The 27,653-nt window shown below is 48.4% G+C and overlaps 1 protein-coding gene across 1 annotated transcript in view; it reads right to left on the reverse strand.

The window, feature by feature from the left end:
• Window positions 1-24,179, reverse strand: part of Trappc10 (trafficking protein particle complex 10) — a 57,017-nt gene extending 32,838 nt beyond the window's left edge. Inside the window, exons 1-4 of the mRNA XM_032888302.1 lie at window positions 23,966-24,179; window positions 10,073-10,154; window positions 7,318-7,453; window positions 1,566-1,762 (exon numbers count right to left, since the gene is read on the reverse strand). Of these exons, the coding sequence (XP_032744193.1) occupies window positions 1,566-1,762; window positions 7,318-7,453; window positions 10,073-10,154; window positions 23,966-24,032 (482 nt within the window). The 5' untranslated portion in view covers window positions 24,033-24,179. The remainder of the gene's footprint in view (window positions 1-1,565; window positions 1,763-7,317; window positions 7,454-10,072; window positions 10,155-23,965) is intronic.
• Window positions 24,180-27,653: the final 3,474 nt, after the last annotated feature.

The raw sequence follows: 27,653 nt of genomic DNA on the forward strand, positions 1-27,653 counted from the left end.
AATAAACCTAAACTCAGAAATGATTTAAAATCTGGATGCAACGGACATCAACAGTTCTCCTTAATAAACATCTTGTTAACCAGCTAGCGACCAGCGAGAGAAAGCAACTCTGTTCTAACATCCCCTCAGGAGACAGCAGCTGCTACGCAACCACTAAAAGGTGAGGCAGCGCAGAAAAGCCAGTCCTCCCATCACCAACCCAGTAGGCACTGATCCCTCTCAGAAGGGCAGAGGCCAGGCCAGCCACCCCAAGGTCACCACCACGGGAGCTGCATTCTGCCAGCTCAGCGCCTACCCTACGGCACTCTCAGGAGCTGCAACTGCCAACACTCTTTCTGGGAGCAGCACTACGGAGGAAACCCACAACAGACAGCACTCATGAGGCAGGGCCGCCGCCTGCATCAGTCATGCTGCACCACACTTACTCCCTGGTCCCTCCTTAGGCCTTTCAACTCCCATGCTCTCTAGGTCATCATCTGTTTGCATAGTTAAAAAGACAGAGCCCAGCACAGCTACTGATGTGAGGAATGGATAGCGATCAGGAGCACAGCAGCATCTCCCAGCGCACAGAAGCTGCTAACAGGGGACATGGAAGGAGGGACCCCGAAGCTACGACCATCTCAGACAGCCCCTGAGTTAGCATCTGACTCCACAGTGTGAAGGTGTGAAGAATGAAGCCCCTGTAACCAAGCACTTTCCTTTTAAGGAGTTAAGGACATTCACGGTATCTGGGCTGGGAAACATGTACAAGAACCCAACAGCCCTTGAGGTTTCTATAAACAATGTACAGGCTGTATAAATAATGTACACTGATATGATGTCCTATTATGTGCTCACCAGCAATAACAGGACAGGGACACACATGGGACATTCACTATGTACTAAGTGACAACAGCAGCTATCGATATTACACAGAAAATGACAGTGTTCTAAAGAGATGTGGAGAAAACAGCTCTGCTCTTGGCTGCTTTTCCACTTACTTCATACATCCTGTACTTCCCAGCCCATCCCTGGCCCCTGAGCACCTCCCTCAGGCCCCGAAGGCAGGCTGGTGGCACTCTTCTGGGCTCTTGCAGCATGGGAACCCTCCACTGGTGATAACAACCATGGGAATGAGAATGTATCACCACACCAGGGCATCTGTGAGACTCAGCCATCAGTGTACGAGTCAGCACACAGCCATCTGGCCAAGTGGTCCAGCAGTGCTAAGGAGAGGAAGTTGAAGCAGGCACAGATGAGCAGTAAGACACTGCAAAGAAGGGAAGAAGCCGCTGCTTTGCAACTTCCTTCCAGGAACTTTTAGAAAGTGAATTATAAACAGAAATGTGTGTCCCACGGTTTAAAACTGTTTAGGGAACCTTACCCTATTCAAGGACTGATCTTCCGCAGGGCCACTTGGCCCAGAAGCCTCTCTCCCTAGGCTGCATACCTGGAGATGACCTGCTAGGCCAGAAATTGCAGAGGGTTGGGGGAAGGGGGTCTAGCACCCCTCTGTAGCTTTCTAGACTGGCTAAGTCAACGGTTATCACTGACATCAAAGTGGATAAAACACAAGACACACTTACCTGTCACTCTGTTTATTACAAAAGTCATTTCTTATTTTGTCCACAATAGAAGTTCGGGGAAGGATGTTGGTTTTGTTTTTTTTCTTGGCATCATTTTCTACTACCACTATCAGCCAGTCCACAGAGCTGTGAGCTTTGAGAACATTCTGCCACTTGGTGAGGTCGTCTTTTACCGTAGCTTTGTACACTTCAGTGTCCTAAAAACGAATAAGTCACTGTGAAGGAGAGCTCCCCAGTGCCCTTTCACCTCTAGGATCAGGGGCTCAGGAACAAGGAGCCACTAGCCACGGCATTTTAACACACTGTGGCAGCCAGAGGCGAACAGGAGTAGATGTCTCAGCACCCAAAGGCATAAGATACAGCACCGAGAGCTGAGGAGGCCACCAGAGTGCTCCTGTCCACAAGCCAAGCAGGAGCTTTAGTCAGGGTTCTGTGCCCAAGCCCCATAAGCCCGACATCACCATTAGTCAGCCAGGACCCTAGCTTCTCGCCAGCTATTCTGTGACCCTCAGCTCTCAGAAAGCCCTAGAATCCCAATCCAACCTCAATGCCCCTTGAATTCCCCACATAAGAGCCAGAGAGAAGATCGCTCCAGCTCCCTCAAGCTGCCCCAGCTCTCAGGAGCTGACAGGAAGCTGCTCAACTCAGACTCAGCTCTACTTCTCTCTCCTGGGACTAGCCCAAGTGGTCAGAGAAAACAGCACTCCCTAACACAGCACACGCTGTGACCCTGATACTATAGACGCCACAGCAGAACTCAAGACTGAAGTTAACACAGCACCAGCCGCACGGGAAAGCCTCTCAGAACACAAAGCAAAGCCAGGCAGTGGTGGTGCACGCCTTTAATCTCAGCACTCAGGAGGCAGAGGCAGGCAGATCTTAAGAGCTCAAAGCAGGCCTGGTCTACAGAACAAGTTCCAGGGCAGCCAGAGATACACAGAGAAACCCTGTCTTGAAACAAACAAACCAAAAACCAAACAAACCACTAATAAACAGAAAGGATGGTCCTTATTAGGACAATTTCAATGCAAAGCAGGACCATTTACAATGAGCCCAAGAACTAAACTAAGCAGGCATGGGGGAGCTGGACGACGCAAAGCCTCTCTGAAGTTACGACTAAGGCCACAACAAGGTACAAAGGAATACAAACTCGCATCATGTTCCTGGATTCAAGAAAACTTAGCACCATTAAATTCTTCTTGAATCAATAATGAATTAACAAGGCAATTTCAATAAAAACTCCCATGCCCCCCCATCCCACCCTTCTCTCTTCCTTCTTCCTGTGTCTCCAACTGTAGTTCCAGCCACCACTGTGTAATGACTTAGTTCTACTGTGCTCATAGAGCTGCAGGCAGAAAGTGAGGGCAGAGCTGTATGTTCTAAGGCTGGGAGACAGGACACAGCGGGTGACTCTCTAATGGCGCGGGCCTCCTCATGGCTTTCTGAGACCAGCAGAAGATATAGACTGCTTTAAAGATTATAGCCACGCAAGCTGAACCAGAAGATATAAGGACGCAGCCTCTCGACAGAGGAAAGTCCCTGGCGTACAGAACAGTGCACTTGGGGCCGGGCATCCCGGAAAACACGACTCACGCTCGTGACGTCCAGAAGAGAACATGTGTCAGCAGAAGTTCATTTTAAATATTTAGAGGCTCACCACTGTGCTCTCATCCAACCTTAACACTATACGCTATGTAACGAAAAACTGAGTCTGACCCACAACAGTCAACAGAGCTGAAGTATCCACACTGGCGTACACACAGAACATGGTTTGAATAGAGTTGAAGTTTCTTTTTCTTTTTTTTTTTAAAGATCTTTTTTTTTTTTTTTTTAAATTTTTTTTATCTGTGTACACCGTGGCTGTCTTCAGACGCACCAGAAGAGGGCATCGGATCCCATTACAGATGGCAGTGAGCCACCGTGTGGTTGCTGGGAACTGAACTCAGGACCTCTGGAGAGCAGTCGGTGCTCTAACCGCTGAGCCATCTCTCCAGCCCCCAGATGAGCTCTCATTGCAGACACGAGGCCTTCCTGAGTAGGACACACTGTTTAGAAACCATCTTTGGCAACCACATGCTTCCCTCCATAAAAATTAAATTCGCGGGCTTAATCTTTAAAAAAAAAAAAAAAAAGCTAGTTACAGAGCACGTGCATGCCTGACACTGACAACACACCCATCTTGACCAGGGACAAGCTACTCCACCACCAGACCATGGAAAACAGGGCCCAGGTCACAGCACAAGAAACTGCAGCAATGGAAGACAACTCTTATGGACCCACATTTTAATATCACAATCTGAAAAATGGAATCACAGAGAAAAGCCAAGTGACACAAAACAAGAAAGAGTACAAACAACCCTTTGTGAACACAACACCACCAAACTAGGGAAGTTACTCTCCTAGGAAAGGCTACATGTGCTAGCCCACATCTTTAATCCTCCGCTCAGGAGACAGCAGCAGGAGGATCTCTGTGAGTCCAGAGCTTGGTCTATATAGCAACTTTCAGGCCAGTTCTTTAGAGACACTGTCTTAAAATACATACAAACAGAAAATAAAGGATTTATTGGGCTGGGGAGAGAGCTCAGTGGTACAGCACTTGCCTATACTGTGTGAGGCCCAGTTCCCCCCACCATACATACAAAACAACAACGCAACTATAATGACTTCCGAAAACAAGATGTACTTCAAGTAGTAACCGAGGAAAATTAATAACTTTAATGATTTGTTATCAATTAAAATTTAAGAATAAAAATATATACATTTCAGAAATGTGAAAAAATAAACAGAACAACAAACTATATGAAAGGAAAGACCTGGATATGGGAGAAAACGAAGTTGCCATCCCACAGTCAAACACTCTGACCCAGAATTGTCCCTGTCTAAAGAACTGCAGGGACACAAATGGAGAAGAGACTTGGTCCAGTGACAGGCCCAAAGTGGGATCCAGCTCAAGGGGAGACTCCGAGGCCTGCTATGGTGTGCTTACAGATGGGAACCTGACATGGCTGCCCTCCGAGGGGCCCAACCAGCAGCTGACTGAGACAGACACAGAGACAGTCCAACCAATGAGCAGACGTCTGGGACCCTTGTGGTTGAATTAGGGAAAGGCTAGAAGAAGCTGGGGCGGAAGGTGACCCCGCAGGAAGAGTAACAGCCTTAACTAACCTGGAGCAGATCTCTCAGACACTGAGCCACCAACCAGGCAGCATACACGAGCTGGTCTGAGGCCCCAACACATAGACAGCAGAGGACCGTATATGTCTGGCCTCAGTGGGAGAAGACTTGAGGCCACAGGGAGTGGGGATGTCTGGGGGGGTTGGGGTGGCGGGGTCGGAGACAGGGGGAAGAATGGGATAAGGAACTGTGGGAGGGCAGACCAGGAGAGGGGTAACTACTGGACTGTAAAAAAATAAATTAAAATTAAAATGGTAGGTTTCTGACAACTAATCTAACCAAGGAAAGAAAGCAGACACACAAAGTAAGAGTTGAGTGGCAGGAGAGCTGGTCAGAATGCGTATCGTGCAGTTCAATGGAAACGATGTCAAAACTTAACTAAAATGAGCAATTTATCAGCACGGTCTACGGAAATTAACATAAAGCAGGCCAATTTCCTGAAAGGGATCTAGGAAGTTTCCAAGGAAGCACTCACAGGAAGACAGCCACCCCACACTCTCAGAGAATATTCCAAACCTTAGAGCCAGCAGCTTCGATGCAAACCAAACAGTTTCAGGAAGAGAAATAAACGGAAACTTCCAAACTCCTTTTGTGACTCAAAGATTATATTGAGGGACTAGAAAGATGGCTTAGAGGTTAAGGTGTTCTAGATGATCTGGGTTGGTTTCCCAGTACCCACATGGCAACTCATAGCCATCCTGAATTCCAGTTCCAAGGTCCCCAGGGCCCACTCCTCTGTCCTTGGTGGGCGCCAAGCATGCATGTGGTACACATCCATACGTACGTGCAGGCAAACACTCACACACAGAAGATAAATAAAAATAGACGGTATCCATACTTAACCCTCATGAAGACAGTACAAAAGGAAACTAAGAGCAGCCTTGTGTGAACGCAGCAGAAAACTCCAAGGGCTGCAGTGCATTTCTCCAGTGTCACGCTGAGAAAGCAAGGCTGGCCAAGAGGGACCTGCGCTAGGACCACAGGCCAGCCTGACCCAGACGCGTGGAGGACACTGTGGGGTTACTTCCACCATGTCTCTCAAAGGGCATTCATTGCTAGGTTAAACTCGTGAGAAAAACGGAGTGGATGCTGTCGGCTCCATGTGAGCACGTGCTCCTGCCCTACTACTGAAGAAAAGCTAGCAACAGCCCACGAAGAAGGTCAGGGTGAGGGCAGAGGTAGCCATGACATCTTTTTTTTCTAAAGATGTTATTTGTTTATTTAATGTATATGAGTACACTATAGCTGTCTTAGACATATAAGATCCATTACACATGGTTGTGAGCCATCATGTGGTTGCTGGGATTTGAACTCAGGACCTCTGGAAGAGCAGTCAGTGCTCTAACCACTGAGCCATCTCTCCAGCCCAGCCCTTGACATCTTAACATCAGAGAAAACAACTCTTTCGGTTAAGAACTGACAAGGAAGAAGGGTCCTTCTCACTGATACACAAAATCAAAGAGTTCAGCAAGGCTAATCTGAATGTAGATCAGCAGGCTTCCTACACAGGAAAAAGCAACACGAGACACAAGGAATGAAAGCCCACGCACAACCAAAGAAGAAAAGGAATGTACTGGGGCTGAAGTACATCTGAGTATCTCAGTATGCACCTGCAAGTATATACCTGCCTAGCACATGGAAAGACCTGGATCTGAGCTCTAGGACTACTATATACATATACATATAATATGCATATACATTAAATAAAATAAAAATAAATCTGACATTGTGGATGGAGGGTTATGGAGAGAAAAGTTCACAGGATAAGTCTGGCATGGTCATCCTACCTGTGAGGAGGCTTCCCACTCTACCTGGGGTTTGAACTTGGGGAGGATCCCCAGGGTTCTCTCAGGTCTAGACTGTATGTGTATGTGGCTAAGAATATATCTGCTTTCCTTTTTAGCTCTGAGACAAGCCATGCCAGGTAGAGGCCCTGTGTGACCATCCTCACTGAGACCCAGAAATGCCCGGTCTCTAGCGAGTTTGGCTGGTAGACAACACCTTGCACTCATCCCCCATAGCCTGTGACTTCCTGAGGAACAATTCATGGAGCAAGTACAAGTGTGACCAGGCACAGGCCTCCAGAGTCCTGCCTTGTTCCAGTTATAAAACTTGCTGTAGCCTCAAAAGCAGGCTGAAATCCCAGAGGAAATGACTTCTGTACTTCACACCCTGCCAAGTGCTTATTTTATTACTTCAAGCGGAAGAAATAACCCTCGGAACTTCCCCTCAGGAAAGGGAATCTCATGGGCAGGAGAGTCCTATGTGGGTTCATGAATACACAATTAGAAAGCACAAGTGAGAGCTACAATGCCAAGCAGAGTGAAGAATGGAGCCTACAGAGCAGAGGACGTTCTGGAGAGGAGAAGGGTCATGACAACACAAGGTGAACAACTCTGGCTGATTAACCCTATGGCTACCCGGGCTCAGTTAGGTGAAGCAGAGACAGGGACACTGCCATGGGTCTGGCAGAGGCACCAAGGCAATATGACACCAACAGAGAGCACAGGCCACGCCCTAGCTCACGAGTTCGCACTCCCTCTGTGACAGGCAGGCTCCCGGCCCGGCCAGTACTTACACAGCACTCCGTCCAGTAGATGTGGAGGAAGGGGAAGGTGAGCAGGGCTTTGTTCCCTTCCTTCGGCAGCAGCTCCTCCTTGAACTGAACAAAGTTGGATTCCAGGTGAATCATTTTCGGAGCCCGGCCATAGGACCTAGAACAGGTTTTAAAGTCAGCAAGAAAACAACTGAGGGGTTGGGGATTTAGCTCAGTGGTAGAGCGCTTGCCTAGCAAAAGCAAAGGCCCTGTTCGGTCCCCAGCTCCAAAAAAAAAAAAAAAAAAAAAAAAAAAAAAAAAAAGAAAACAACTGAACCACAGAGCGGAATTAGGGCTGTGACAACGTAGCATCCATTCACATCTAGGGTTCAAAACCATGCTAACTACGAGTCAAAACTGGCCAGAAGCCCTGCATGGATTACTACAGCAGCTCTCGAATCAAGACCCCTCTCTAGAGTCTTTACTGTTCAAGAACACAGGCGCAGCCGCTCAAGGCTGCCATGGACTTGTGAGAACAGTACCCCTGCAGGAACCCTACCCCAGGCTCACTCTAGAAGGGAAGGCCAAGTGTCACAATACAGAAAACTCCACACTCTCAAGAGCCCCAATGCTTTTGTGACCTACTGGAAACTTGGGGGAAAAGAACAGTTTTGCTTGCAGAGCTCAAATGGAGGAGTGGCACAAGCCCCTTTCAACCTGAGAAAGCAGCCACAGACACTGCAGGCCGCCTGCGGCTCCTGCGCATAAGGAGCTCCTGCTGCTCTCTGTAACGGTCTTTCCTATAACTCTGGGTTCAGCAAACGAACTGTCTACACTAACAGACGGTGCTTACACTCACAGGGTGGGCTTCCTATCTGCATTCTCTAGTGCCTGTGAGATTGATCACATTTCCTGTTGCGTTGTTTTGTTCTGCTGGCTTCAAAGCTTACGATCTATTTCCACTCTGCTATTGATTTCATCTTATCTTGAAGTCCTCCGAGCTACACCTACGTTAAAAGCAAACCTTTTATTCAGACTGACGCTTTGCTGGGACTCCTTCAGTTACCCCAGAGAGGTTGCTACTGCTTCTGGTCTTCTAACAGCCTAGAGACATTTCTGCTTCCTGCAGGGCTTCTGACCAAATCCAACAGGCACCACACTGCCGCCCCAAGGCCCAGGGGCACAGAACCCTGACTTGGTGGCTCTTGCTCACGTGCCTAGGCCTCTGCACAGACGGGACCTCCAGGCTTCCACAGAGGTGGTCAGAACATTCATCACTGTGCAGAGGAGATGGGACTTCCAGGCATGATCTTTCCTTGTCCAGCTGCCCCCAGACTCCACCCCAGCCCTGCACTCTGTATTTCAAGTTCCTCGTGTTGTCACGGTTATAGACTTGTCTATGCTGGGAGTTTCTGAAACTCTCCCATCTGTCTTTCTTCTCCCCAGACTCTGTCCACACTCTGTAGTGCCATGGCTGCCTCCCTCTCTCTGCTGCTGCTCTTAGGAGCCCTCCAAAGTTCCTGGGTGGAGACTTGATCCGTACTTCACGGTGCAGAGACAGCCCTCTGTGGGGCAGCCCATTTCAAAAAAGCTCGCTTAGGCTGCCACTTGGGAACAGGTTCCTGCTCATGCAGCCAGGGCCCTCAGCAGCCATCCTGGCCTCCAGAACCACATGTCAAATACATTTCTGCTCGTGTAAATACCTCAGCCCACGGTGCTCTTTAAAAGCCCTGTCCCTGTGAATTTGCTAGTGAGCCTTTACCCTCACTGACTGGGGCTCAGGAACGGGAGGAAATAAATCCACGTTGTGTCACTATTTGTTTTTCCCACCATCTTTTCCTTTGCTTCATGAACACATTTCTAGTGTCTTCAGAGACATTTAGTAACACACTTAGCTGGCATCCTTTACAGATCATTTCTTCAGAGATTAGTCACCCCCTTCCCAACATCAATCTACTTAACTGCTTTCTTGAACAGCATCGGGCCTTTTCCAATGTTGAATAATTTTTCTCAAAGAGCACTCTCCAGCACTGAATATTTGTTATATTATTGATGGCTAAATGAGACATCACTCTCAGGCACAAATATGTTGACAATCTAACTCAAAAACCTGTCATCTAATGTCTAAAACAACAGCAACAAATTCCATCCAGGAGAAGCGGGGTAGACAGACCAGGGATCTCGGTACTCAAGTGTCTAAGATGGGAGGGCCACGAGTTCTGCCTAGGTTGCAATGCAAGTTCAAGGTTATTCTGAGAAACTCAGTGAGATGTTGCTTAAGAATATGAGGTAAAAAGAGAGCTGGGAATGCAGCTCAGTAGAGGAATGTTTGCCCACTGTATGCAAGTCTCTAGGTCAAGGGGCAGTACACACACATACACACACACACACACACACACACACACACACACACACACACACACACACACACACACATGGAATCAAGAGTTCAAGAGTCAGGAGTGATGGTTTGGCCTGCAACCCTAGTATACTACTCAAGTGGTGGAGGCAGGGGCAATGCAAGTTTGAGGCCAGCCTGGGCTACGTAGCCAATTCAAGTCCAGCATGAAATATATAACAGGATTCTATCTCAAAAGAGAAAAATCATGATGAGGTAAGGAAAGTGAAGCCCTGGATTCAATCACCAGCACTACAAACACAAAACTGAAACAGCCTTAAAGAGAAAGCCCCATAGGCTCTGTAGGCCGCTGTTCATCAGCCTGTGCTCCAGAACAGAGGCACTGCTGTCTGAGCACCTGAGTTACAAGGAGAGTCCGTCCACACACAGAGCCCGTACCTTCTCCACTCCATTGGCTCTCTTGGAAGCTGCTGGGAAAGTGTCGGATAGATGGAGGTAAATAAATTCTGGTCTCCAGCACCTACAACAGGAACAAAGAAAAACCAGTTACGTGATTTTAAGATAAACAAAGGCAAAATATACTTTACAGTTTAAGATGTTGATGTTCTTAGGCAATATTATGCTCAGTGGAGTAGATAGAAAAGCAAGGCTATTTCCCACCTAAAATAAGTGCCTAGTCTCAGGAACCCAATAGCCTGCATGGTTGAACTGGGGTCACGGAGCCTCCGCAAAGGTCTGTGACTCTCACAGAGAACGAGGTCTGCCTTGGGTGCAGCTCAGCCCAGCCTTCTACTTTCTAATGCCACAAAGGAGTCCACAGCTCCACACAAGCAGAGGAAACATGAGAAGTTCTGCCCCCACACAGTTACTCAGAACAGCACTGAAATGCACGGAGAGCGGCCCCAAAAGAGAGAAGGAAATGCACACCAGCCCAACTCAGGCTGGGTGCTTATTTAACCTGTGAGCCCGGCTCTGGTGAAGTTAAGGTAATCAGCTGGCCTGGGAAGACACTTATGTCCGACTGCAGACTGCTGTCCAGTTTGTCATTCAGCTCGCACCCTAACTTTAACAGAACTCTAAAGTCTACTTGGCTCTCCCGAAATGACGACATGACCATAACATAAAGTAAAAAGGGAATGTTTCCTACAGACAGCTAACCTGTTTAGACCCAGGGAACTCTTTAAGAGAATGCACTCTCCTGCCTGCCGTGATTGACTGTAAAGAGACCGGGAATGGAGGTGAGCCATTAGCAGTTTTGCCAGCATGAGCCGAAAACCGATCATGAAGATTACACTGCAGTATCAGATCTCCGGGGAGAGAATGGTCTGTCTGGGCACCAGGAAATGGTGGCTAGTGTGGTGCCGGAAAGCTGCCTGCCTGGTCCTGACTGGCAGCACGCACCTGCATTTGTCCTTTCTGTGCCTTGTGCACCAGACAGGAAAGGGAAAGGACAGGTCCCCAGCAGGGCCCATCAAGAGGGCATGTTGACAGCAGGGTAAGTCAACACATGCACACACCACACACACCACACACCACACACCACACACATACCCCACACACACGCACACACCCCACACACACGCACACACCCCACACATATCACACACACACCCCAAGGGCACCCTGGCAGAAGCCATCACAAGTCTGCTGTGGGTTTCCTCCTCTCATTTACTTGCTAGTCATCTGGGAGATCAGTGAGGTCCCAAGCTGTTCTCCCCAGGAACCACTGCACGATGAGGCCTGTGGGTGCAGCTCAGACAGTAACAACCCGTCCTTCACTCTGTAATGGACCTGCCTTTACCTGTGTCCTGATTTAGTGGTTCAGGCCATCCACTTGCCATGTGCAACATTATCATCTGACACACTGGGTCACCTCAGAGGTGACACACTCAGGTGACAGAACACTCTGGATGGGTTCGCAGGCAGCAGACAGCACATCTCACAGCTCTGAGGCCAAAAGCCCAAGAACAGAGGTGCTGCCTGCTGAGGGCTCCCAATCCTCTTTGTTCTGTGTCATCGTGGAAGGGGTGAAGAGTTCTTGGGCTCTTTGGTAAAATACTCATAACCCTTAGTAGGGTTCTGGCCAGCATTCCTGACACTTCATGTCGGGGTTGGGGATTTAGCTCAGTGGCAGAGCGCTTGCCTAGGGAGCGCAAGGCCCTGGGTTCGGTCCCCAGCTCCGAAAAAAAAAAAAAGACTCTGAGACACCTGACACTTCATGTCAGCTCATGAAGGAGGGCTGACAAGTGGAGGTGGGGGGTGCTTCCCAGCAGCCTGAGGACAAGCATCTGGTAAGAATCCAAGAGGCCTGGCCCTACCCTCTTCAGAAGCAGCACTGGACCTGGACTTGTCTTAGGAGAAAGCCCCCCATGCTGTCTACCCTCAGGGATTTGTCTTAGGAGAAAGCCCCTGTGCCCTCATGGCTCCTGGGACTTGAACTCAGGTCAGCAGGCTTGCGCAGTAAGTGTCTACACCAGTTCGTAGGTTTCCGTCAGAGCAGACAGCATTGTGACTGCCTGAGTGAATCTTGTATGTCAAAAAGAGCCCTGCCAAGGGTTCCTAACTTCCTTTCCCATGTTCTCTCCTCCTCACCCTAAAGTCTTTATTCAAAAACAACCTTTTCAATGGGGTCTAACTGAAGTTTCAAAACTGGACAAAGAAGAAAGAGAAAAATCTGGCAAGTCCAGCACCTGGCATGGCTCCACACTTTGTGGGCTTTGTCACAAATCCCACCCCGAGAAGGAACAGGACCATGAGCACATTGGTCTTCTCAGACTGGGACCATATTCCAGGTATAACACAGCACAGTGCAGCACAGCACAGGACAGCACAGGACAGCACAGGACAGCACAGGACAGCACAGGACAGCACAGCACAGCACAGGGCACAGCACAGGGCACAGCACAGCACAGCACAGCACAGGGCACAGCACAGCACAGCACAGGGCACAGCACAGCACAGCACAGGGCACAGCACAGCACAGCACAGCACAGGCACAGCACACCGCACAACACCGCACGGCACAGCACAGCACAGCACAGCACAGCACAGCACAGCACAGCACAGAACAGCATAGCGCAGGGCAGGGCAGGCAGCACAGGGCACAGCACAGCATAGCACAGCACAGCATAGGGCACAATGTGGGAAAAGAAAGGTATAGAAGAAACCACCAGAGTTAGCAATCTCTCACCTGAGAGTGGGGAATACAGAATGTTCACATTCTTTTTAAAATTATTTAAATTAATTTTTAAAAATTTATTGGGGGGATGATGACTGCACACGATCCATAGTGTGCATGTGGAGGACAGAGGTCAGCTTGCAGGAGTTGCTTCTCTCCTTCCGCTATCTGGGCCAAAGGGATCAAACTCCAGCAGGTACCTTTACCCACTGAGCCATTCTGTCAAACTTAGGCCATTTCAAATAAAGGAATAAAGCTTTTTGAAAGTTGCAATGGGATGCTTAGGTAGAGGAGATGCCAGGGGAGACGGTAGAATTCAGTTGTCCCTTACATCTGAGAGACTTATTCCAGAACCCCAGTGGACACCAGCCCCTCCAATGCTCAAGCTCCTTATCTGAGGCAGCACAGTTCTTGCACGGAACCCACACTCATTGTTGTACACACTGTGATGCCGCTAGCTGACTGAAGGCCTGATCTGATGACAATGCTGTCTGTGCCTCAGTACACGATTACAGATAGTGTCACAGGCTGAGTTACATATATGGGTTTTTTTTTTTCCCCAGAAGGAGAAAAAAAAAAAAAGCACGTATAGGAGATAGAATAGTTAGAGTAAATAAAACCTTGTAGTCTTGAATCCTAACTAAGACCATTTTTAAAATGTAAAAAGACACCAGTGACAAATGTTCACATCAATAGACTCCATTCCTATTGAAACAAAGCAGGACGGGGGCTGGAGAGATGGCTCAGTGATTAAGAGCACTGTCTGCTCTTCCAGAGGTCCTGAGTTCAATTCCCAGCAACCACATGGTGGTTCACAACCATCCATAATCAGATTTGGTGCCCTCTTCTGGCCTGCAGGAATGCATGCAGGCAGAAAGCTGTATGATGTATACATAATAAATAAATGAATGTAAAAAAAGAAAATTTGAAACGAAGCAGGGCTCCTTGGATGACAGTGACTGCAGATCAGAGACAGGGGACAGAGAGCTCGACAGTCAAGAACCTAGCAAAGCTCCTTGCCTCAGAAGCTGAAGCTCTGACTGAACTGGTTAGAGATAAAAGTGTGCTCTAGTGCAGCAGCCGCAAGTAGAGGAACACACTAGGGATGCTCATGACGCGGGAGAGGCCTCACTTAGGAGAACAGTCAGCCGCTCTGAAGACAGTTCTGTGAGGGAGGAGCCAAGGGTGCCGAGCACTAGACACATGCATGCACAAATGCTTCCAACTTAAGCATCCCCACTAACGCATGAGAAAGGTGGTGTTCAATTAGAATCTCCCCATTCTGCAACCTTTAGGAGGTAGGGAGAGACAACAGGACTGTACATGTCTGCCGAAAGAGGAGTGACACAGGTAATGAGGCAGTCTTGCAAAACATAAATGACAAGAAGTACAGTGCAGAGCTCCTCGCTCAGAATGACCAAACAGTGAGAACTCTGAGGGACGGCTGAGATAGGGCTGCAAAAACTGGAGGGCAAAATGAACCAGGAGCAGAGGCTCTAAGAGAATTAGCACACTTACAAACTTCATTTGGAAGGCTGGAAGATGGCTTGGCGGTTAAAAGCAGTTGGTTCTTCTGGGATCAAATGTCAGCACCTAGGAAGGCTAACAACCTCTATGACTCCAATTGTCGGGGACCTGATATCTGCATGTGTGCTACACTTCACACATGCAGTAAATAGACATATACTCAGGCAAATAATATACATAAAATACATAAAAGTCTTTTATTTGAATACTAATTCAAACAATACTTTGAAAGTTAGGATATATGGGAGGCCAGGTATGGTAGTGTACAACTATTGTTAGCCCAGCACTCAGAGACAGAGGTTGGAGGATCATGAGTTTAAAGCCAGCCTGGGCCACATAGCAAAAGTCTGTCTCAAAAAGATACAGCTAGTTAAAATTCACTATCTCATAGTTTTTGGTTTTTTTTTTAAATGCTTTAAGTACAATTTTTGAGGCTATGTTTTTAAAAATTCACATCTTCTAAGATTTATTATTTAAAATTTATGCGTGTGTGTGTGTGTGTGTGTGTGTGTGTGTGCACGCGCGCGTGCACGCATGCATGCACCTACAGAATCCAGAAGCAAGTGTTAGGCTCCCAGAGATAGTAGTTATGGATAGCTGTGAACTGCCCAACATTCGTCCTGGGTTGTCTCTTAACCACTGAGCAGTCTTTGCAACCCCTATAAAAGGGGTTACAGCTCTGATAAGTCATTGTCATCTTGATCTGAGAGGACCGGAGACCCAGAGGCTGGGTGCAGACCAGCGTACCTTCTTCAAAGAAGGAAAGGTCCTCACTGTTTTCAAGGGAAGCCATGTAATCAGTAAGACCCCTGACCCATCTCAGATGTCATGAGTGACTAAAAAGAGCCAAGGGACTCCTAAGTCCCTGAGTAAGTCCTAAAGAGTCTTGAGTGACCATAACAAGGAGGTTAAGGTAGGGCCACCGCCAACATGGTCTTAAACACCCAACCAGAGAGCATGACAAAGAGTAAAATGCCCAGCAATATCCCAAAGCAATCTCCAGCAGCGCTGCCCAGACTCTCATCCTGACCTGGGTTAGCTAGGGGCTGGCACTTGTAAAGATTCACAAAGGCATGGTTCAGTGGCCACTTTAGTGGATGTAAATGGCTCCAGAGTTGTTATGGCCCTGCTCATCTGTGCAGGATAAAGTCCATTTCCCACACAGCACAGGAGATGGAAGAATGCACCATCCAAGTGGTGATCAACTGAAGACCTGTACTTTCTCTAGCAGAAACTTGCTCCCCTGAATTCAGTCCCTGCTACACATCCTTCTTGTACAGGTCCCAGCATTAGGACGCTCTGACCCCTTGGGGACAGCCATGTCCTCCTCCTTTCTGGGTACCACTGAACAACTGCATTATTTCCTTACTTCCTTCACAGCATGCTTAGATCCTGAGAACTACATACACCTCCTCTCCAAGCTCCTCACCAACCAGACACAGACATGCACCGTGGTCTTCATCCTTCCCTAGTCAGAGCTGCTCAGGACTGCTGTGTTTTAACCTCCTGTCATGCTTATGTCTTCCAGGGTTCAACAGTTCTAACCCATGTGACACTCTGACAATGTTCAGCCCCTGGCACTGGGAGCCCCACTTCCCATAAGCCTTCTGGACTAGACAATGCAGACCTTCTACCAAAGCTGTTCCAAGTATGGTTCTCTTTTCATGGCCTGCCAGGAACTCCTGCCAGCTAAGACAGGGCCAGGCATGCAGCCCCCTTGCTCAGCTCCAAGAGGCTACTAAAGAAGAGACTTCCAACCAAACCCCCAAGATTGGGTTCATGGCTCTACTGGGGCAGAGGGTGGCAATGTGAAGGAAGGCGTGAATGAGAAGTCAGAAGGGAGGGACAATGTGCCCCCATGTAAGCCTGGTCCCCGGCTCCATTCCACCCAAACCGAGGACGAGAGAACAGTTCACCAAACACATCAGAAGCAACCCTATACCACAGAGCTGCTCCAGCTGCATGAGGGAGATTGTATACATGGTAGTTCACCCTAACCAAACACTAACCAATCAAGACTGCCCTTGTTTACATGCAGGAATTACACACCAGGAAATTGCAGCCTCATGAAATGCAGTCCACTCTCATTGAGCAAGGACTCGATGCTCATGCCTCACAGGCTGTTCCTCATCCACCACTGCTCTCTTTGCCATGTGCTAAGTCAGCGCTTCTCAATCTGGGGGTTGTGACCCCTTTGCAAGTTGAATGACCTTTTCACAGGGGTTACATATCAGCTCTCCTGCATAGCAGATATTTACATCACGATTCATAACAGTAGCAAAATTACAGCTATGAAGTAGCAGTGAAATATTTTTATGGTTGGGGGTCACAGCACAACAAGAGGAATGTATTAAAGGACTGCAGAATCAAGAAGGTTGAGAACCGCTGTGCTAAGTAAGCATGGTTTGTTCTAACAAAGAAAAGAGGAGCCGGAGATGGTTTAGTGGATAAAGGCCTGCCTTGCAAGGCTGGGCCGGATAAAAGTGGCTGTGGTTGGTTGCGGTGTGTCTGTAATTCTAGCACTGCAGGATAGTGGGTGGCAGGGAACAGACAGAGCAGAGCCGCTGAACGTATCTGTCGGTTGGTCTATTGTAGCCAATCAGTGAGTACCAGGTTCCATAAGAGACCCTCTCTCAAAAGATAAGGTACAGAAGACACCCAACACCGACTTCACATGCACATATATAATCTCTCTCTCTCTCTCTCTCTCTCTCTCTCTCTCTCTCTCTCTCACACACACACACACACACACACACACACACACACGGGGGGGACGGTAGGGGAATACAAGACATTTAAGAGAAAATACCTTCAAATATGCAACTGTTATCTGGAAAATAGAATTGAGTTTTACAACTCAATAATACAACTTAAAACAAACAAAACATTTCAATAAACATTCCACTAAGGGCTGCATGTGGGGCACTTGTCATCTGGAGACTGAGTCAGGAAGATCTCTAGTTATAGGCCAACCTGGGCTACACAGTAAGAGTGAGACTGTCTCAGGACAAACAAGACAGAGGAATCTTCCAGTACCATGAAAAAGGCAGACAACAGGCTGTCAGTGAGGATGTGGGAAGCTGCACACTGCCAAGGATGTTAAACAGTATAACCACTTTGGGAAGAGTTGGCACTTTCCTAAAAAGCTAAACATAATCTCACCATGTGACACAGCCATTCTCCTAGAATCCTCTATGAAATAAAAACGTCCACACAAAAACATGCGGCAGAATTACAAGAGCTAAATGTAGAAATAACCCAAACGTCCACCAACTATTGACCAGATAAATGAAGGACAGACTGCTCATACAGTGGCACTCTGTCTGGCCATCAGTGGGACAAACTGCTGACCGAGGACGAACCAACGTGCTGTATCTATCTAAGACACCCAACGCAGAGACTGTGTGCTGTGATCTTGCAGGATACTGGAATTACAATGGCATCTCTGAGGCCTCTTCTAGTGCCAGGTGGGTCTCACAGCACAAGGCCCAGCCCAGGACAGCAGGCCTTGGCTTGGTTGTGATGTTAAATATGCTCTGACTTGTAGTAAAGAAAACGTAGCTAAACACAGCTGCCAAGATCTCTCAAAATGCCCCCTAGCATACTGCTTAGTTTGCTTTACTGGATAAACATGTATTCCCCTGGGTAAAAGTCCAAGCAGAACGCACAAGTTCAGTTTACCTAGAACAAAGCAGGTAGTCCCCAAGCATTCACACAGCACTTAGTGTACAGAACTAAAAGAACACTATGGCATTAGGAGGTTCTACCTCATAGAAGCACTAAGAGACAGTCAGCAGGATGTTCCCCGAGAGAATGTGTGCTCACTTACTTAATCTACTCCACAAACAGCCTCAGCACCCAGTACTTGCCAAGTGCTATTCAAGGTGCCAAGAACACAGCAGAGAGCCACAGATGATCAAGAACACGGCAGAGAACCACAGATGATCAGGAACACAGCAGAGAACCACAGATGATCAGGAACACAGCAGAGAACCACAGACCAAGAACACAGCAGAGAACCACAGATGACCAAGAACACAGCAGTGAGCCACAGATGATCAAGAACACAGCAGAGAACCACAGATGACCAAGAACACAGCAGAGAACCACAGATGATCAAGAACACAGCAGAGAACCACAGATGATCAAGAACACAGCAGAGAACCACAGATGATCAAGAACACAGCAGAGAGCCACAGATGATCAAGAACACAGCAGAGAGCCACAGATGATCAAGAACACAGCATCACAGATGATACAGCAGAGAACCACAGATGATCAAGAACACAGCAGATAGCCACAGATGATCAAGAACACAGCAGAGAACCACAGATGATCAAGAACACAGCAGAGAGCCACAGATGATCAAGAACACAGCAGAGAGCCACAGATGATCAAGAACACAGCAGAGAGCCACAGATGATCAAGAACACAGCAGACAGCCACAGATGATCAAGAACACAGCAGACAGCCACAGATGATCAAGAACACAGCAGACAGCCACAGATGATCAAGAACACAGCAGACAGCCACAGATGATCAAGAACACAGCAGACAGCCACAGATGATCAAGAACACAGCAGAGAACCACAGATGATCAAGAACACAGCAGAGAGCCACAGATGATCAAGAACACAGCAGAGAGCCACAGATGATCAAGAACACAGCAGAGAGCCACAGATGATCAAGAACACAGCAGAGAGCCACAGATGATCAAGAACACAGCAGAGAGCCACAGATGATCAAGAACACAGCAGAGAGCCACAGATGATCAAGAACACAGCAGAGAGCCACAGATGATCAAGAACACAGCAGTGAGCCACAGAGCCACAGATGATCAAGAACACAGCAGACAGCCACAGATGATCAAGAACACAGCAGAGAGCCACAGATGATCAAGAACACAGCAGACAGCCACAGATGATCAAGAACACAGCAGACAGCCACAGATGATCAAGAACACAGCAGACAGCCACAGATGATCAAGAACACAGCAGTGAACCACAGATGATCAAGAACACAGCAGGGAACCACAGATGATCAAGAACACAGCAGTGAGCCACAGATGATCAAGAACACAGCAGGGAACCACAGATGATCAAGAACACAGCAGGGAACCACAGATGATCAAGAACACAGCAGAGAACCACAGATGATCAAGAACACAGCAGAGAACCACAGATGATCAAGAACACAGCAGGGAACCACAGGTCATGCACCCCCCCCCATCATGAAGCTTTACACTCTAGCCTGAATTTCTTGTGAAGAGAAACAGTAAGCAAAGACAAAAATAAATATTTATGTTAGGAGCTTTGAGCCAAGAAAAATGGGTGAAGTTAGTGGGATCCCAAACATAAGTGGGGTGTGGGAGGCAGAGCAGGCCTAGGGTTCAGTGACCTTTGAATAAGTTGGGAGAAGAGAGAGGCAGAGGACAGAGACCACTAGGCCAGGGGCAGTAGAGGCTTGACAGCTCCAGGCAGAGTCAGAGGCTAGTTCGGGAGGCTTTTGAAGGGTATTCTGTTTGTTTTGGTTTGAGCAGTGCTAGGGTAAGCTCAGGGCCTTGCACATGCTAAGCGAACATGCACCACTGAGCCATCCCCAGCCTTGGGAAAGTTATTCTGAGAAGGAAGTGAACCAGTGGAGGGGCCTAAGCTGAGGAGTGTGTGTTATGACTTCTCTGGAGAACACTGCAGGAATCCCACAGACAGACAGAAAGGCCTGTGATGTGGGGTCACCATAAAGGTGGGAAAGGTGACTGGATCAGACATAAGGGGGCCAGAGGAGTCAAAGTCATCAACCTGTAACTTAAAATCCAATACTCAAGTACCATAAGTAGTCTGACAGCGTGTGTTGGGAGCAGACACAGATGGTGCAGTTAGAGTACAATAGGCAAGAAAAGGCGGGACAGGAAACACTCAGAGGAGACTAGGAGGAAAGAGACCCAGAAAGATGCTTCAGCCTCAAGCTTCTCTCCTCCTCACCTGCAGGTGAGCACAGAGGTCAGCAAGTGAGAGCAAAGCTGTTGGAGATCAGTCTGTGATACCTCATGAGACTCCACAGTCACACTAAGCCATGTCATCCATGTGACCTCACTGTATGCCAGCAAAGATCTCTCCTAGCACAACAGCCCTGCTGTGACTGAGGGGACAGACTGAAGGGCTTACTAAATGCAATAACCAGGGGCCTTAACTAACTGTGACATTCAAGGCACTGAGGCCACACAAGGTTTAGGCTCTCCTTAGCTTCTTTAGCATGTACTCTGTTCTCTAACCTAACTGTCCGCTTCACAGCTGAAGTCCCTCAAGAAGGAAATGCCGGAATGGCCCGAAGACACAAGCACGCCTAACCAGCGGGGGCAGAAACGGCACACATACAGAGAGCCAGGCTTGCTGTAGCAGTCCTGTAATCTCAGCTATTTGAAAGGCTTAGGCAAAAGAATCCCAAATTCAAGACTAGACTGAGCATTGTAGTGAGAAAAGGTCCCAACAGAGCTGAATATACAGCTCCACGGCTGAGCCCTTGCTGGGGAATGGGAGAGCCTGGGTTCCATCCCCACCACTGTGGAGGCCCAGCAGGTCAGTACTGATGCCCTCTTCCTGCTTGGTTTGCCTGCAGACCTCTTCAGGCTCCTCCCACTGCTTGGTCACTGGCTGCTACCTTTACTAATTCTAAGAAAACACACTTCACTTATTTTTGTACTTTCAGACTGGGTAGGAAATTCAAATCTATAAACTCTCACCTATAAGGGAAAGATCAACTCCAACCAGGTACAAAACTCTGCATGCACATCAGCTTGTTTCTGCTGTCTTCTTTCTCCTTTCAAAATTTATAGCACTAGATCTGTCCCTAATGACCGTCAATCATCTGGAGAGGGCATTATCTATTAGATGTTTCATCGTTCCAAGGTGACCATGTGTGCTAGTCACAGAGGAAAGCTAGACTAGAGGACTACATCAACTGTCCACTGAATGAGCACACAGCAACAGGAACGTGTCCTCTTTTTTTCTAAAACAAAGAAACCTGGTCTTGAAGGGGAGAGGGAAAGGAAGCCAAAACCTAAAGTGTAAACAAATGGACCGGCTGGTTTTCAGTATCGCTGAGCATTTCTCATGATTAATAAATTTTATGGTAAGCATCATATTATTCTGACTAGATGATTCATCATCCAAGCCACTGCAGCGGGCTTCCCCAACTGCCCTGTACCACAGAGATCCTCTCTGCAGAGGTAGTCTCTCGCCACCAGAGCCCACAAGGCAGGATGTTAAGAATCTTCCAATTACGATTAAAACCTACTAAAACTTCTATGCGGCCTCAAAACATTATTAAAATAAATCAGGAACATTTCGAGTAACAATCGATTCTGTCTCCCCCAACCTTTGAGAACCTTCTGCTCTTCTCCTGCCCCGAATCTAGCACCAGTCACTGTCCAAAGGAAAAGATGAAGCTGGGAGGATAAGACAACTCATAAAATGCTTGCCTGGGAAACATTTATTGGTCCCTAGAACCCATGTGACAAGTATGCCATGGTGATGTGCTTGTAACCCCAGCAATGGGGAGGTAGATACAGGTATTATTTCTAGAGCTTACTAGCCAGTTGGACTGGCCTAACTGGTGAAGCCCAGGTTCCAGGGAGAGACACTGTATGAAGACAGTAGAAAACCCAGGTAGACAGCTCAGGTGGACCAACTCCTGAGACATCTCGGTTCTCCACAGGTGCAAGAGTCTGCACACACACACACACACACACACACACACACACACACACACACACACACACACACACACACACACACGGATAAACCTGAGCTCTGCTTTTTGAAGTGAACACAGACTGGCTGGGTGAGTGTTGAAGTACAATTTTTTTTTAATAAGAAGGAACAGACTGTTTGGGGAGCAAACACTAAGAGCACTATAATATAGTATTGACGTGTTGTTAAGAGTGAACTGGCCTTCGGGTGGATATCAGTTTGTTAGCTTCTCCTTTAAAACAGAACAAGATAAAGAAGGAATGAGGTGGAACCAGGCTGAGTGCCTGCCAAAGCTGCAGCCCCAGAAACATAAAAAATACCATAGAGTGTATGCTGTCAGATTTCCCGAGTGTCCAAAAACCAAGCCTTTTATTTTAAAGAGAATGCTTTTACTTTTGTCTGGAACGACTTTGTTTTCTGAAAGTCCAGTGAAAAGTTGTACCCTCCAACTTGGGGACATCATCAGCACACTTTCTTACGATGCTAACCCAAAGCCATGGGGATCACCCACCAACACCCAAACTCCAACAGGCCTGCAGGAAGGCACCGTGCAGCTGTCCTCACGTAGGAAGGTAAGGCGCTAAGTAGCACACATTTCCAAGCACTAACTACCAGAGTAATTAATCTGTCCTCTTTAGCCACAGCCCATGCCTCAGAGCTTTACCTTCAGAAGGGTCTCGAGAAAAATGCCTATGAAAGTTAAAATGCCTAAGTTCAAAGCTAAGGGTGGAGAGTGCAATCAAGTAAGTGGATGCCCCTCTGGGTATGAATAGCAATTCATCCAGAATTCCTATTGTGCATAGTACTTGGGGGAGAGTTCTCAAGAACTTTGAATCCAAACAAGAACTGGGTGCAATTTCCCTGAGGGGATCAAGGAGCACCTGGGCAGGGTGGGGCAGCCTCCAGACCAGTTCTGTCACATCTGTAGCAGGTGAAGTTTGGCAAGGCTTTCAGTCACCAAGCATTCTGGGGTGGGGGTGTGGGGGCTACCGCTCAACTACACAAGTCTCCCAACTTTATGGGAGACACATCCATGTCCCTGAGAAAGTTGATCTAGCAATAAAGCGATGTCGTAAGTCTTTAAATATGAAATGTCTAGGAGGTTTCAGGAAGGGACTGGGAGGAGCCCATTTATCCAAGGGCTCAAAGGAGAGAACAGAGCAGGGTGAGCTGGAGACCTTGGGAACCCAGGGGCCTAGCGCCAGGTTTTGCAAATAGTGCTTCCTGTTTAGGAAAAAGTAAATTCTTAAGGTCAAGCACAGACTGAACTGCCAACAGCCAAATATCACACCTGCACTTTGAGAGACAGCACTGCAAGCTGTCAAAATGTCAACCAGCTTGTCCACATTTGCCATGAGTCCGTAGTTTGCAGAACTACTCAGTTCTGGAACTGTGCTTTAAAATGAGTATTGTTTCCTTAGCAGAGAAACAATCTTTGTATGTGTGCATTCCGTGGGAGAAGGAACAAGTGCAGAGGGGATGTTCGAGCGGGAACTCGCTGGTGGAGCAGCTCTGGAAAGTGCCTATAGGCACAGGAAGATTAAACCAGACAGAGCTGGGTTCCTTCCTAAGTGGCTTGGCCGGCCACCTTCCACTCTGGCTTGATTGTCACTAGAGGAAGAGCACCTGTGCTCTGCGGAGAGCCGGGCCTGCTCACCGGACTGCGGTCAGCACCCACAGGGAAGGCCGGCCCGATCCCTAGCAGCTCTGAGAGCACACAGCAAGCTGCTCCGGGCCGCCCAGGGCAGGACCCAAAGCTCGGCGTCGGCTGCACAGCGGGTCGGAGGTCACCCGCGGAAAGGTCGGAGGTCAGCTGTGTCAGCGTAGGTGGGAGTTGCCCAGCCCGGCCGCGCCCCCCGCCCGCCCGGCCGCACTTACAGGTGACGATAGGCTTGTTCTCCATGGTGTAGACCACCGGTGGCTGTGGCTCCTCAGGGGCGTCCATGGGCGTCCGGCGTCACCGGCCCGGCCCCTCGCCCCCCATGGGCACCCGAGGCAGCGCGGGGCCCACTGAGCCCGCGCCTCCTCGCCGCCGGCCCCCGGCAGCTCCTAGCCGGCCGCCCGCCGCCGCCGGCCGCGTCTACTTCCGGCCCCGGCGCCGCCGCGTGACCACTTCCGGGGCGCGCGACTTAAAGGGGTGGGCCTCTCCGCCGAATGCCCTCCTACGGAAAAGGCCGCGTGCGGGGCGGGGCGGGGCGAGGCGGGGCGGGGCGGGGCCGCTGTAGCTGTCAGGAGCTGGAGGTGCCACTGCCTCGGCTCTCAGGCAGCTGCAGAGGACAGAGGGCAGCGCACGTGCCTGTGCTCCGAGACCCCACCTTCTCACCTGCCCAAGCTTGGTGACCCTTGGCTTGTTCGACCTGTCTAAACTGGATGACCCTCGGCCTCTCACCTGCGGGTGCTCCCTGACTCCCATCCTCGCTTCTACCCGTGCGCCCCCACCATCACATCTTGCGGGATTCCCTCGATCTCCGAGGGAGTTTCCTCCTTTCCGGCCTCTGCAGGATGCCTTGGATCGGTTTTTACATCTGGGCGAGCGCGGCTGTGCAGTGCCAAGCTGAGTCCCTGCTTGCTTGTTAACAAGGACTTGCCAAGTGTGCTGACTCAAAGCAAAGCAAGATCGAAAGTGTTCCACCCACCCCGTACAACTCCGAGTGCACCCCTGGGCACGCCAACTTCCCACTGTCCTTTCTGGTTTTGGGGGTTTTGTTTATTTGTTTGTTTGGTTGGTTGTTTTTCCTCAAATGAACCACCACACATATTTCCACCTGCCTTCAGCCCTCAGCACTCTTCCTGTTGGCTTCCAGAATGCTCCCCTGTGTCCCACCTTCTTTAGTACTGGCCATCTATAACTGGTACTGCTTTGAAGTCGCTTGGTATTGTGAATATCGCAAAACCAAATCTTACTTTGAACTGAACTCTGGTGCAAGTAAAGCAGGTCTCTGGGAGCTTTGGCAAATGGGATGCAGTGTGCACATGGAATGTCTGAGGATGACTTGACGGTTGGGAGTATGTTAGTATGGGCTTGGGGGCGACTGGTTAGGGTAACTGAAGCAGGTGGAGACCTGCCAGGCACAGCCTAGGGCAGGGGTTCTCAACCTGTGGGTCCCGAGCCTTTTGGCAAGCTTCTACCTCCAAAAAATTTTTACATCATGACTCGTAACAGTAGCAAAATTACAGTTATGAAGTAGCAACAAAAATAATTTTATATTTTATTTATTTCATATTTTAACATTTTAATTTATTTAATTTTAATTTAGTTAATATTTTTATTTTATTTAATATTTATTTTTATTTATTCAATATTTATTTCTATTTATTTAATTTTTTAAATTTTTTATTTGGAGGGGGTCACCACACCATGAAAACCTATCAAAGGATCACAGCATTAAGAAGGTGTAGAACCGGGGTTGGGGATTTAGCTCAGGGGTAGAGCGCTTGCCTAGGAAGCGCAAGGCCCTGGGTTCGGCCCCCAGCTCCGGAAAAAAAACAAAAAAAAAAAAAAAAAAAAAAGAAGGTGGAGAACCACTAACCTAGAGAGAGCACAACAAAGCAAGAATAGGGGTCCAAAGACTCTGTGCTTCTGAGGCCAAACTTGAGTGCCCATCACCCAGGAAGCAAGGGTTTTGAGGAATCCCCTGAGGCATCCTGAGTGGGTGTCACCCAGCTTTCCTGATCCCACGTGGAAGCAGCTTGAGGTTTTATAGTAGCAGAACATAAAAAGTCGTAAATCAAGGCAACTTAAAATACATTGGCGAATACATTGGAGAGGCCGTTACAGCAAGATGGCGAAATCTTGCCTGTCAGCCTCAAACAACATTCTTAGCTTTGGAGGCGGTAGAAGCTAGTGGTCTGCGAAGTTAATAGATACCAAAAGGTTCTTTTTAATCTATTAGTCACAGGGTGTTAGTTCTGACACTGAAGTGGGCATTAAGTGAATGGACATTAGGGGCTAACCCTAGGCTATCATAAAATAACTAAGCGCTAAGCCTGCAGCACGACAACCTCTCCACCTCGTTGTAGTTGTGATTAGTCAATCAATCTTCCGCAGGCAAACCTCCTTTCCAGGAATTCTGGTTCGCAGGAATGGGAGCCAATGAGGCTTGTCAGGAACAACGGGGACACTCAAGGCCAAGCAGTACAACACTCAGCTGAGACACTAGAGTAAGGACCGTGTGACCAGGCCACAGGCTCTGTCCGCAAAGTGACAGAAGGGCTTCTGACTTCCCATGTCTCTTCCCCTGCTTCCTTAGCAGCCCTCTAACAACTTAAACACAAGCCTCAGCTCAGGGACTCTACATATCAAAGGCTGTGGCCAGGCTTGGCCTCAAAGCCAGAATTTATCAGTCCCTGCCCTCCAATAAAGCAACGGCTTTGATGTGATCCGATCAAGTTTGGAGATAGAGTCCTGCCAGCCAGAGGGACTGGTGAAGGGGCACCTTGAATAGTCTTTAACACAAACAAACCTACAGGAGCTCACAAGCGGGAAAGGCTAACGGAGTTGTGAGCTAAAAGGGAAGACAAGACCCCAGGCCTAGAAAATCCAGAGACTTCACCGTGTATCACTTATCAGAATCCAAAGGGCATCACGAAATGGCTGGACAGAAACCGGAAGTGTGAGGCTCCTCCAAGGCAAGCAACCTCAACAGAAAGCAGCCACCGTGACCCAGAGACTCTGTTTACCAAGGCCAACGCAACCATAAAATGTATATTCAAGGGGCTAAATGAACACGAATGAGGGACGGCTGCAATGAGGCAACAAAATATTTTATTTTTGTTTTATTTACTTTTACATGTATGGGTGTTTTGCCTGCAGGTATGTCTGTGTAACATGGACATGCCCGTGGCCTGCAGAGGCCAGAAGAGGGCATTGGATTCCCCGAGACTAGAGTTACAGATGGTTGTGAGCCACCATGTGGATGCTGGAGATCAAACCCAGGTCTTCCGGAAGGGCACCCAGGGGCGTTAACCACTGAACCATCTCTCCAGCCCTAAAGCAGAAAGTATTTTAAACGAATCAAATGGCTCGAAAGACAGCTCAGTGCTATCTTGCTGCCATTGCAAAGGACGCAAGTTCAGTTCCCAGCACTCACACTGGACTGCACACAACCACCTTTAACTCCACTTCCAGGGACTCTGACACTTTCTTCAGGAAAACCTCACAGGTGTGGCACGCACACATAATAAAAATTAATCTTTTTTTCCAGATTTATTTATTACGTGTACAGTGTTCTGCCTGCATGTATGCCTGCAGGCCAGAAGAGGGCACCAGATCTCATTATCGATGGTTGTGAACCACCATGTGGTTGCCCGGGGAATTGAACTCAGGGCCTCTGGAAGAGCAGTCAGTGCTCTTAGCCAAGAGGGACATGTCTGACGCCCATGGAACCGGAGTTGTCAATGGAGAAGGAAGCAAAGCAGAAAAGAAAAGAAAGCTTGGAAAAATCTGAGGGAGATTCATGCAAAGCCCACACGCGGGTGAGCTACTTAAAGGCAGCGGAGGAGAAGAAAGACAGAAAGTATGAACATCACCTTCCCAGGATGGCGAGGGTGGAGTTGGCTTCTTAGC

The sequence above is a fragment of the Rattus rattus genome, chromosome 18 (assembly GCF_011064425.1).
Source record: "Rattus rattus isolate New Zealand chromosome 18, Rrattus_CSIRO_v1, whole genome shotgun sequence".
In the NCBI taxonomy this organism is placed as follows: Eukaryota; Metazoa; Chordata; class Mammalia; order Rodentia; family Muridae; genus Rattus; species Rattus rattus.